The 12,427-nt window shown below is 39.3% G+C and overlaps 1 protein-coding gene across 1 annotated transcript in view; it reads left to right on the top strand.

Annotated features, from left to right (window-relative positions):
• Nucleotides 1-6: 6 nt before the first annotated feature.
• The window catches only part of FAM155A (family with sequence similarity 155 member A), a 1,105,155-nt gene continuing 1,092,734 nt past the window's right edge, over nt 7-12,427 (top strand). The window contains exon 1 of the mRNA XM_019525396.1: nt 7-940. Coding sequence (XP_019380941.1) covers nt 131-940 — 810 coding nt within the window. The 5' untranslated portion in view covers nt 7-130. The remainder of the gene's footprint in view (nt 941-12,427) is intronic.

Here is a 12,427-nt window from a genome sequence, read left to right as displayed (position 1 = left end):
AGAGGGGGGAGAGAGAGGCTAGGAGGGAAGACAAGAGCATCCCCCCATCTCCCAAGTCAATGCATGTTGCGGTGAGCCCGGCAAAGCAGCCCTCACGGTGGAGTCGGCCGGGGCTGCGCGCTCCCAAAATATGACCAGGGGCGCCGGGACGTGCAGCCGGCACTACGACCACGGCTCCGACCTCTGCTTCGCGCCCCGGGAGCACGACAAACCCTTCGCCGACTCGGAGAGGGCTCAGAAATGGCGCCTGTCCCTGGCCTCGCTCCTCTTCTTCACCGTCCTGCTCTCTGATCACTTGTGGGTCTGCGCCGAGGCCAAGCTGGCCAGGACCCGGGACAAGGGGCGGCCGCGGCGCGGAGCCGCGCCGGAGCCCCTGGCTGGCATGGGGGAGCCCTCGCCCGCAGCCCGGAGCCTCCTCTCGCCCAGCCTCCCTCCCTCCCCCAGCAGCAGCAGCAGCAGCAGCAGCAGCAGAGGCCAGAGCCGCCACCCCCCCCGCAGCGACCAGGCTATTTTTCTAGGAAACTCCACCAACCCCTTGTGGCGCCTGGAGACCTGCTACCCTCGGAGCTCCCCGCCTGCCCAGTGCTTCAGCGTGGGGGACGCGGAGTCCGCGTGCAGGAGGCCGCCGGGTCCGGGCCAGCAGCAGCAGCAGGTGCCTGGGGCTGGCAAAGCTCCTGGCTGGAACTTGACGGATTTTTACCTTTCCTTTTGTAATGCTTACACCCTCTGGGACTTGTTCGCCGGGCCGTCCAACCCGGACACTTTGAACTGCAGCCTGGACGCGGTGCTGGAGGAGGAGGGCTCCTGCAGCCAGTGCGTCCAGGCTTACCAACGCTACGACCAGCACGCTCAGGAGAAATACGAAGAGTTTGAGGTTATGCTCCAGAAATATTTGCAATCGGATGAATACTCGGTGAAATCGTGTCCTGAGGATTGTAAGGTAGGAGCCCTGCTGTGCTTGACTGCCTCTTTCCTGCCTGGTTTCCCCTTCGTGGCTATTCTTCTTGTTGGGCTTGGATCTGGTTTTATTCCTCACTCCGGTGGCTCTGCTTGGGGCAGGAGTGGATCCGCTGGTGATTGACCAGGGCAGGAGTGGATTTGGTGTCGATTGACCAGGGCAGGAGTAGATCTGGTGGTGACTGACCAGGGCAGGAGTGGATCTGGTGACGATTGCCCAGGACAGGAGTGCATCTGGTGGCGATTGACCAGGGATCCTTATTCACGCTTGGCTAAAGAGGAACAAGAGAAGCGATCCGTGAGTCCTCTGGGAGTTTAGAGAGCTGGATTTCCCCCTAGTCATAAATATGCGATTGGCTCAAACTCGGAGGCTCGCTTCCTTAGGCTTGGATGCGGTTTGACAAGAGAGGCAGTGCCAGGGGCTGCATGCCAATGAGCAGGGTAATGGAAAGAAGTGGTGTGGAAAGGTGCTGCCCCTGCCCCTTCAGGGGGCAGGAGTGGACGTGGGAAGTTGGTTGTCCCAGCGGGCTGGTGGCTGGCGCCTGTGTAAGCACTCGGTGGGGAACGTGCCTATTCCCGTGAGGACAGTTTGTGACCGCCCCGTGAGCCACAAGGGTCTCCTTCACTCGGAAAGCAAGTTTGCTCTTGTCTTGGGGTGCTGTGCCCAAGCAGAGCGTGTACATCTATGTGGAGGGGGGGAATTGCGTCTAGCAGCAGTTGCCATGCGAAGCCTTTTGCAAGAGCCAGCGATGGCAGGCTGCGCTCCAGATTTCTGAAGGACAGATGTTCCGGTTATTTGTCGTATGGCAGTATCTGAAGTTACTTGTTGGTCGTTGCAGCTTGTAAGCTTTTAGTGAGAACGAAGGCTTGGGTATTTCCTAACGTACAGACAGAAGATGTGGTAATGCGATCATTAGCACAAGGAAAAAGGGCATGATGACCGGCTCTATATGTGTCTGCGTCTGCAGTCTGCTCTACAAAATCTATGGAGTTGGAGAGAGCTCAAGGACTAGAGTGGATGTAAATAGATGCTGCAGTGACCTTTGGTTGGGAAGTAGTGATGACAGAATTTCAATAAGCCTCATCGTTATTCTTTGTGTATCACCAATACCCATTCAGTGCAATCCAAAGATTATTTTTCTTCATAAGAAAACAGTGCCCCATGTTGGCTCTTCGGTAGCTGTCACCTCTCCACTTTTGCATACCTCGGTTGATCCAGCTCTCGATGCAGGGAAGCACTGAGTAAGGGGCCGTATCTGGTGCTTAAAATACCCGGTCTGTTTTGTAAGTATAATTTTTGGACCCTCTGAGCCAGCTGAATGGCTTCTGCTCTGAACTTACTTGACTCATATTTTATCAAGTACTATATTATATTGGTAGCTTAACACACCTACACCATAAACTGCTGTAGGAGTCAACCAAACACAGCACTGCATACAAATTACTGCTCTGAACAGATGGCCTATAATGCTGATACTATTTACACTGGGAACCAGAGCCCCACTTCATTTTTTAACTCAAGCAAGGCCTTTCGAAATTTTACCAGGATAACAGCAAATGCCTCAAAGAATCCCACTATGTTGAATATGGGCACTAACTTGCAAACGCTGCCTTAAAAGTCAATCATGTATTTCTTCAGAAGTCAAATAACTTTAATCATTATAGAGTAATAGGGAAATTATCAGCCGTTATCAGCAAGGGGAAAAATATTAATCCAATTTTTTTCATGTAGTTGAATAGGAATCAGCTCCTAAAGCAAGTTTTGGACTTGCAGGTCCCAGATGATAAACTCTGTGCATTTGCAAACACAGACCATCTATACTTTATGTATTCTTTAGCCTATTATCTTTTTATCTGGACATTTACTGCTTTAGAGGTAAAAGAAAAAAATACCCAGAAGTTATATGCCTGGAGACCAAAAATATGAGGACATCACTGCCATTTCAGTAACTTCTTCACTTGGAAACTAATCTACTGCTTTGTGCTGGCAAAGAATCACATTTATTTTCTTAATATCAGTTTTAAAATTATGGGCTGATATTATGAACTTTTCCCCATGTGTACACGTTCAGGTTCTTTACTGCACACCATTCCATGGAAGAAAAAGGAACCTGCAGTGAATAGTAACTATATAGTGTGGTTTATATTTTTTCTACTGGCTTCTAATATTTATGTTGGTGAAGAGAGAGAAACATTAAAAATAAAATTATTGCAGTAAAATAACATCAATCTTTTACTTCTTTAGAAAGCAAGAGGGTTGTGTGTATATGCCGTACACATTACCCATGGTTTTTAGGTCTCAAACACCAGATCTGTTGTATTCAGTTCGTATTCAAACGTGCTTTGAGAGTTTGGTCAACCAGTGTATGTGAAAATGGAGGGAAATAAAAGCACCAAAAGCTAATGGTAGTTAGCATTCATCCTTTTAGAAGTCATCTCGGAATAATGATGTGCTCAACTATAACATTTATGTGCAGCTGTACTGTGAGAACTACAGATCAGAGACAAAGCTCCGCTGCGGTGAGACTCGTTGCTTGTTTCAAGGAAGTGTTTGCTGTCCAAGGTGCTGAAAAGGCGGCGCACTGCTCACTGTTTATATACAATGAGTGCATTGCAGAACTATCCCCATCTTAAATGTAATGGCGGGATGTACGTTTCCATATCTTTTAAGACATTTTAATTCCTTCAAATCTGATGTCATTCTGATAAATGTAATCATTTGGCTATCTTCGGCATTCAGTACATGATGAATATTAATGTGCTAGTATGTACTATATGTTCAGCTGTGCAATATGAAGTTATAAAGTCTTGCAGAAGTTTGGAACTATGGTTATTATGGGGGGAAAACCTGTGGAAAAAGAGAATAAACTGAAAATGTCATTTTTGCTGAATTGCTTTGGGATATATATATATATGAATATATATATATATTCATACACACATACATGTTTGACACATTAAACTGAGTTATTGTTTCATTCATAGAAATATAAATATTGAATATATGGACATAAAGTGTCTAGGTATTTAAGTTACAAGCTAAATCATCAACATTTAATAGGAAATAGTAATCTGGCATCTAAGCATGTACTGTAGTTATGTCCCATTTGACTGGTTAACATGGTATACTACTATTTTCTGTATTTTAAAAGAAAAGGCTATACAATTTGATTTTATTCATAGTCATATACATGGACATAGACCAGGGGAACAATGAAACAACTCTTAAAGTAGACTATTTACCTTTGGGATAGTTTTAATATTCTAGAAGTGTAACTGCATGCTGAGCAGAAGAGAGGTTTCATCCATTTAACCATTTGTAGTTTATAGAATCAATACACTTAGTGTGAATAACGATCAGTGTAACATCTGTGTTATATTATATTCCTCTTCTGCTCCCTTCCCAAGCCCCCTCAAGAAACTTAGGTTATAAAGTGGAAATCATACCATTACTATTTCCTCACCTGTTAATTGTCATATTGTTCAATAATACAAATAATGGCTATAATCAATAGCTAAGAGGAATTATAGTACTTTAATGTAGTACTATAGAATGAAAACCTTAAATTTTCACTCCCTTTCTTGAAAGCAATATTTTTACAGGCTGGCAGATATTTCTTTCTACAAGTCCTAAGGTTTATTGTATGCCTCATAGTCTCTAGGGAATGATGTAGACAAGCTGCTTTCTGTTAGAGAAAGATCTTTGTAGTCAGAAGTTGTTGTGCTTATTATAAACTCACTTGTACCTATTATATTAAGTTGAATTATGTATTTAGTTTAACTAGACATATATTAAGTATTACTTATTGATGAATTAGAAGGAAACTTCTCCCTCTTAATTTTAGTGGATCTAGATTTAAATGTTTACATATATCTTTGCATTTAAATGTAATGGAGATTGGAACAGATACTGACAATTCTCAGAGCTTAGAGTATTTATGCATGACAATGTCACAGAAATTGGATATGCAGTTTATATTGGTTGGGATAGGTAGACTTTCTCATACAGTGCCAGCATCAGTGCCAGTGCCAGTAGATTGACACAGGAAATACTGTTTTAGAAGTGACTCTTCTTATTACCTCATTGTAATTCAATTTTGATTAGTTTTGCTAAAAGTGATTGCATATAGTATGTTTGGTATTGTACTTTAATAATCATGTAGGAATATACTAACTGGTAGGCACCAGAATGACAAGGATTTATTGCATTTAAATATAGGACCAGAGTCTCAGCTAATGTAAAATTGGTGTAGCTTCCTTGACTTCCATTGATGGAATTAACAAGAGCTGAGAATCTGAGCAATTATTTCTATTTTAATCATACATAATTTATTTATTGCAAACTTTTGATTTTGTTGTGTAAATAACACACATTATGCAGTAATAGTTACAACCCGTAAAATCATGATGACTATGATTGGTAATATCTTGTTGTCTTGCTGTCCAGATTCTGATTTTTGTATTTGATTCTTGTTGTCCAGATTCTGATTTTTGTACTGAGTCTACCATTGAATCCTGCACACATAATGTATTGGGTTGAAGACAGAAGACACAGTTCCTCATAACAAGTTGTCCACTTTCTATCAGGGGAAATAAGTTCTTATTCTTAAGTCAGCAAACTCTTGCTTTTCTGGAAAAAAAAGGAAGATTCTGGCTGCTTCTGAACATGAACTGGGTCAAATCACTAAGTAGGACATACAAATGTGAAGGTTTTTAAAATGTGGGTTTTAGAGATACAGATTATATTTTCTGTGGGAAGTATTTGAATTCGAGAATTATGTGTGCAGACACATTTATTAAAGTTGGACCTTTCAATGTGAAACATCAGTTAGCATCCTCAGCCAGCTATTTTACACTGTAAACAGTTAAGAGTGTTTAATATACATGGATATTGTCCTTCAAGACTATCTTAAATACCATAATGTGTTACTTATATCTGTTTGTATATTACTAAAAAAACCCTCATGTCATTATTTTGTTTTAATGCTAGGATATTAAATTAGAAAAAAGGAAACATACCATTATTTTATGTGGGCTTTTGACCAGGCCCTGAATATAAATGAGAAAGCACATGGAATGAACATGTAATTAAGATTACATAATATTTAATCAGTTCAGATTTGTGATTTTACATGCTAGAAAACATGCACAAAAATAAGGCTACTTATAGTTAGAAAGTATGAGTTAATGAGTACCTTATTGTCACAAGTGATTCAGTTGATCAATTGACAGCTGGTACATTTCTGCCCCTGGATTTTATTTGATCAAAGAACTGTGTGAACTCCTATTATGGTTATGATTTAGCACCAAAGGAGAGTTTCAAAAAAAAGTAAAGCTAAAAATTAAACATGCTGTTGATATTGCAAGAACAACCCTCTGAAAATTTACTAATTTATAAAAATTACTTTAAAAATAAGTAACACATACTGAAGGAACCATGGCCATTTGTATATTTTGAATTAAATATTTTTATATTGGTCAATCCCTCGCAGTCAAGGATGATCGTCTTCCAAGATTGCTTTATTTGTGGGTCTAAAGATGGCTGATGAGGCCAATCCAGGATTGACAAACTGTACTGCAATTCAGGCATGTGTTTCTGTGCAGGGTGGGTGCCTCTGGGTACTTTTGTTTTGGTCTCTGCCACTCCCGCTTTTCCATCTCCTGTTGTTATTGTACATTGAAAAAAATATTTTTATACAGCACTGTTAAAACCACATCATGCAGTTTGAATGCTTGCACAACCTGATGTTTGTGCCTTTTTGTTTGCTGCAGTGAATGTAAAATGAGAAATTGAAAGTTGAACTATTTCTTGAGTAGGTCTTTGGATTTGACATGCAGTTGTAGTCAATGCATCTTATTTTAGCAATAGTGAATTGCAACTGCAGTGTAATTAAAGGCCTGTTCCTGCCTCTAATAAACAACATGCCCAGTGATACCAATGAGTTTTTACACGGAGCCCCAATATCCTGATTCAGCAAGGAGCAATACCTGCAAATTCCCTATGGCCATCCTTCAGTCTGAAGATTGGATCAGTAACAGCTGCCACTCCATATATAGAGATCTTAATGCCACACAGATCTTATGGTTCTGCCCTCAGGTCTCTCTTATATACTGGTTCACTTGGGGCCAACAAAGGTGATCTCTGAATAGTTTGCAGGGAATTCACTTTCATCTCCCTTTCTAGGAAAAAAGTAATCAGAAATGTAATGATTCTATCATTTGTCACACCTAAAATACTTGCTTTTTAATTGATCTGTCAGCACTCAGATATGGCCTTGAGACCAGGAACTAGGCATTATTAAGAATTACCTAACAGATAAAAGTCAGCTTGAAAGCTGTATTCTTACGTTTGCTTTTTTTTTCTTTGAGCATCACTTTTAACACTCCAGAAAATGGAAAATGGCATTAGTATAAAAATTGGGTTTATGGGAAGCTGTATTCACATGCCAACTCTAAGGCATGCAAAGAGGGTTTGTTGCTGTCCTGCATTAGTATGATGGCACTGGACTCAAGCACTGTTCATGGAGTTACAATATGTTTATGGGTGAATGCCTGGGGAGATCAATGTGTATGTTTGAGATGTTAATGGAAGTAAAAGTATTTCATTATATGGCTACCAGTGTCAAGTGATATTGGTGGGGGAGGAGAAGAGGAGGAAACTATGAGACCTCCCTGACTTTTGTATTTTTAACTCCATCATTTGTTGATGAACTCTGAAACAGCATTTGCTTCTCACTCTCACAAGAGCAAATTTTGTAGGCGTAAAACTGCAACAGGAAAGCTGCACTGATTCTCCCCCCCCTTATGAAATATTCTGAGGTGTGTATATTTATGTGGGAATGGAATGGGTCTTCTTATTTTCTTCTTCATTTTATTTTCCTCTCTCAGACATTGTGAGAAGGGAACTCAAAGCCCAAATGCAATCTTCTTATACAAAAGACTTACTCCATGTGAATATTTAGAGACCTAACTGCTAATTTTAGCATGGCCTCACTACATTTTACTTTTGTAAGTGATGTAGAGCCAATAAATCTAGGTGACAGAGAACTTACTTTACTATGTTCCAATTACAAGGTCAATCACCAAGATATATACAAGCACAATAAACAAAATAGGTTTGCATTAGTGACACAGAATGTGATATTACATGTTGGGAAAATGTGAAATAGGGACTACCGAACCTGACTTTTGGGTTCATGATTGAGTTTGCAGAACTAGTTGTAGGGAGAATTTTTTTTAACTTGTAAAAAGACATACAGAATACTTCAATCATTCCTGAGAACTGTCCATGAAAGGGCATTTCCCCAAAATCTCCCCTCAATTTATACACAAATTTTGGGTTTAGCTGCTTCTGTGATACACTGTCCATTGACAGAGCCAATAAAACTGCCTGTATGCAGAGTCTGTACTGTGAAAGTGGGTGATGACTTAGTAGCAAGGTAAGATGGCAGCTAGCCAGTGATGAAGCTGGAGAGGATTCACATTATCTTCCTCTGTTCTACTTGTCCCAAGTCTCATGGAAAAGATAACGAAGCTGTATTACCATTTGTACTAAACTGTATACTTGGAAGCTGTAGAGAGTATTGGTAGTATTGATCCAATGAACCCACACTACAAGGTGATGGGAAGTACTGGTGAGACACCTGGATTTCTTAGACTCATGAAGATCTTTTGGAATCCACCTGGTTTCAGGAAGTCACAGCAGGAGAGCAATAAACCCTTTGCCCTCTTATTTTATGATACAGAGAGGTTACTGAGCAGGGTCTAAATGGAAATTTCCTCACCAGGTCCTACTGTGGAGGGGATGACCTGGATGGAAGTTACAAGCAAACAATATACATGGTGCAGAGACATTTTGGACATCTCCCAACTTTTGATGTCAATGAGAGGGTTTTTTCCCCTCTTTGACTTAAGTGGGATTAGAGGGAGACCAAATTCTGCTAAAAATCCTACCTTTGGAATATCACAATGCCATTTTCAAGGAACAAGTCCACTTTAGATAATCTGTTTAGAAAAAAATAGGCACATTTCCAAATTGATCTTGAACACAATTGAAAGACGTTACAATTCAAGAAATTGTACACTTCAACTTTGCAAAAAACATCAGTGAATCCTCTCATTATTCTTTCAACCTATTAGCTATCAAAAGCATACAGAAGTTTCCTATTACAGACAAGGAAAAAAATTAGTCTGTGATAAGTACCTCATAATATTTCTCATGATTCTGATCATTCCCTTAGGAAAAATAAATAGGAGTTTCAGAATATATCATGCATTTCTGATCATTATTCTGTTGTGCTTACCTTGCTCTTCATTTGTGAGTAGTTATGCTTATGAGAGATACTCGCTCCTTTCAGCAAAATTTAAGTTGTATCAGGTATATGTCCACTTACAGATTTAAAGATCTTTTATCTAACAAATTCTTTGATACATATATTAAATACAACCCTGTTACGTATTCAAGCTAATCAAAAAAGTTAATTACATCATATCTCATATGAACATGATACGGTAATTGAGTTCTAAGTATGAAGTCATAAACAACTAATGCTTAGAAATGTGTTATTACAAATTATTTTTTATTAGATAAGCACTCTCCCAGGGTATATTAATATATTAATACAAGCAATGGATTGAAAAACGCCTATTTTTTCTTAGGTGCTTCTTTAAAGTAAAGCTCAATTTATGGCTATAACAAAGAAAAAAACAGAGTAAATAAAACAGATGTAGTTAGTCCTGTTTCCATAGTTATAGTCCAGCTTTTATTGACTTTGTACTACTATAAAATAAAAAAAAATGAATGTATATATTTTGGAAATTTATTTAAGAAAAAGAAAACAGTGAACCCCGAATTAAATGAAATTAGTCTTAAGCACCCTTAATATTTGTATTACATATGATATTTGGTGAAAATAAGATTATCTACAGAAATGTTCTGTGAATAATAAGAACACCTTATTTATTCACAGTTGCAGTAAAATATGTTTGTATATTTACAGATTTACCACTGAATTGCAAAAGGAAATCACACTGAAATTTTACAAAATATGAATAAAGATTGTTTTTAAAAAGACTTAGAATTTTACATAAGGAAAACAGAAATAATGTAAATTAAACAGCTGCTTTCATAAAGTTGGAAATGTGCAGAAAGCTAGGTTTTAGATGTCTACATGTGCAATTAATGAGAGGCTTACTGTGTCTGAGTTTACTCCCAGGTGCACTGTTTGCACATGTGCCTGGGACTGCAGCACACCGAACAGGGGTGGAGCAGCCCCAGGTGGCATCAGGCTGCAGAGGTAAGCCTGCCAGCCCCGGGCTGCTCTGACCCAGCTCAACATGCTACAGAGGGGATGGCCAGGGCACAAGGGTGCTCCAGTGTGGGGCTAGCCAACAGGGTATTACTTGTATTTACAAGTACTATCATGCTATGGAGTTTATTTGTTTATTCTGGCCTAATGACTCTGCAGGCGTAGGTACAAGAAGTTTACCATGGAGCTAATTAGTTTACTTAGCAGTAAATGTCACATGTAGACACTCCGAGTATGAACTAAAACCAGTTAAGGGGAAATTACTATTGTAAGCAGAGAAAAAAAGTGTCAAATTGTCTGCATACACCTGTTACATTTTTAGTATTTAAACCTGTATTCTTTCTACACTCAAAAGATGCATATTTGATCATATTTTGCATGATGAGAATATTATAAAATTAAAAATACTGTGAGCTGATAGTTTTGTCAGTAACTTCCAAGGGCCTGTACTTCTTTCCATAAGTTATTCAATGAAGTTGTGGGTTTGCTGTTGTAGTTGATCCTCATGAAAAACATCCATTGAGATCAAGAAGAGATCACTGTATGGAATTGCTATTAGATGGTCGCTGAGTCGTATATGTAAAGACTCATTATTTTGCAACTCGTTACTGGAGACTACATCATCAGCGGGTACATCTTATGCATTTTGTTTCTTTACAGTATATCAGAGGCTGGCAACCTGTGGCCCACAGAGGGCCCATGAATCTGGGACGACAGCGATGGTTCTGTGGCAGGGTGATGAGCGGGTCATCAGTATTTGGTGGTGGGGAAATCCCTGGCACAGGGCAGCCCATGATGGCAGTGGTCAGGTCACAGGCAGTGGCCCTCTTTAGACTGAGCTCTATTAATTTGGGTTACCGCTGTTCAAAATTTGCCACCCCCTACCCCACATCACACTGTAAATGTATCATGTATTAACATGATGTCAAAGCTAATGTTTTTAGTTTCATACTGGGGATTCCTGTAATTATTTTGTCTACCCTAACATTCTTTAATTTTCCATTAAAAAAAAAAATCTCTAGTAGTATATGTAGCCATCAGACCTTTTATTAATTTATTCTCTCTTTTTGGTTAATAATTTTTAAAATTTCAAACATGAAAAAATAATAAAGTTTTTTGAAAATAGAAAATGAAAACCATGATAAAAAAATCCCCTGCATTTAGTTACTGGAATTAATGATCAAAGGTTCCCACTCTGTTTTGTTTAATTAGAGTTAAGGTTATTTTTTGTGTACTGACAACCATCTAAATACAGTAACAAGACTATCTAGACCATTGCTAATCTCAGGTCTGTGTAAAAACAAAAAACACTATTTTCAGCACGTGCCTATTGAGTTCTAACAGTTGTAATTGTCATTAGGCAAAACAGGGAAAGAAAAGGGTGTCAAACAAATGTGCATATATTCTGTAAAAGTACTATGCATATACAATAGGAAACCCCAACACATTGCTTTCCTTTTCTGCTAGAAACACGTCTGTGTGGCTGTGCTGATGGATCAGTGCCTGGCTAGAGAAATTATGTGGATCCCATCCAATAACCTTAGGTCCTGCATTAGAAAATCACTATGAAGGTCCCTTTGTAGCAGCTCCTTTATGCATTCAGACAGGACAGAGGTGGCTTATGGGATGAAAAAGTTCTTGTAAGTGTCCCTGATTAGTGCCTGCCAGAATGTGGCCTAGTATTATAAAGAAATAGAAATTAATGAATAAAATGCACTTGAAAACACTAGGCCAACATGCTTTCTTAACGTTACTACTTTGAATAGAATTCCACAAGTGCAGCTGAAAATATTATTTAGCCCTCTCTATAGCTACTTTGTATCTAGAAATGGGTTTGTGAGATGGGCCACATTAAAATCTAAATTTAGCTAACTTGGTGTAGTGTAGGGGTCAAGGAATGGTGCTTACCATTTCATATCCCATTTTAGTTAGAAGTGCATTACAGGTTTTTTGTCTATACTTGAATCTGATAAATTCTAAAACTGAGTCCTATAAATGTATACGTTTGCAACCTCATTGTACTTACAATATTAAATCAGAACTATAACAACAGCTTTGTGAATTTCAAAAGTTGAAATTCATTTAATCAACATGCTGTGCAGGGGCTGGCTGGGGCATAGGTGTTCTAGTGTGGGGCTAGCAGACAGCCCCTGTACTGAAGC

The sequence above is a fragment of the Gavialis gangeticus genome, unplaced genomic scaffold (assembly GCF_001723915.1).
Source record: "Gavialis gangeticus isolate Ggan-Ray unplaced genomic scaffold, GavGan_comp1, whole genome shotgun sequence".
Classification (NCBI taxonomy): domain Eukaryota; kingdom Metazoa; phylum Chordata; order Crocodylia; family Gavialidae; genus Gavialis; species Gavialis gangeticus.
The sequence above is the reverse complement of the archived record's forward strand: the minus strand, read 5'-3'. Positions and strand labels throughout refer to the sequence as shown.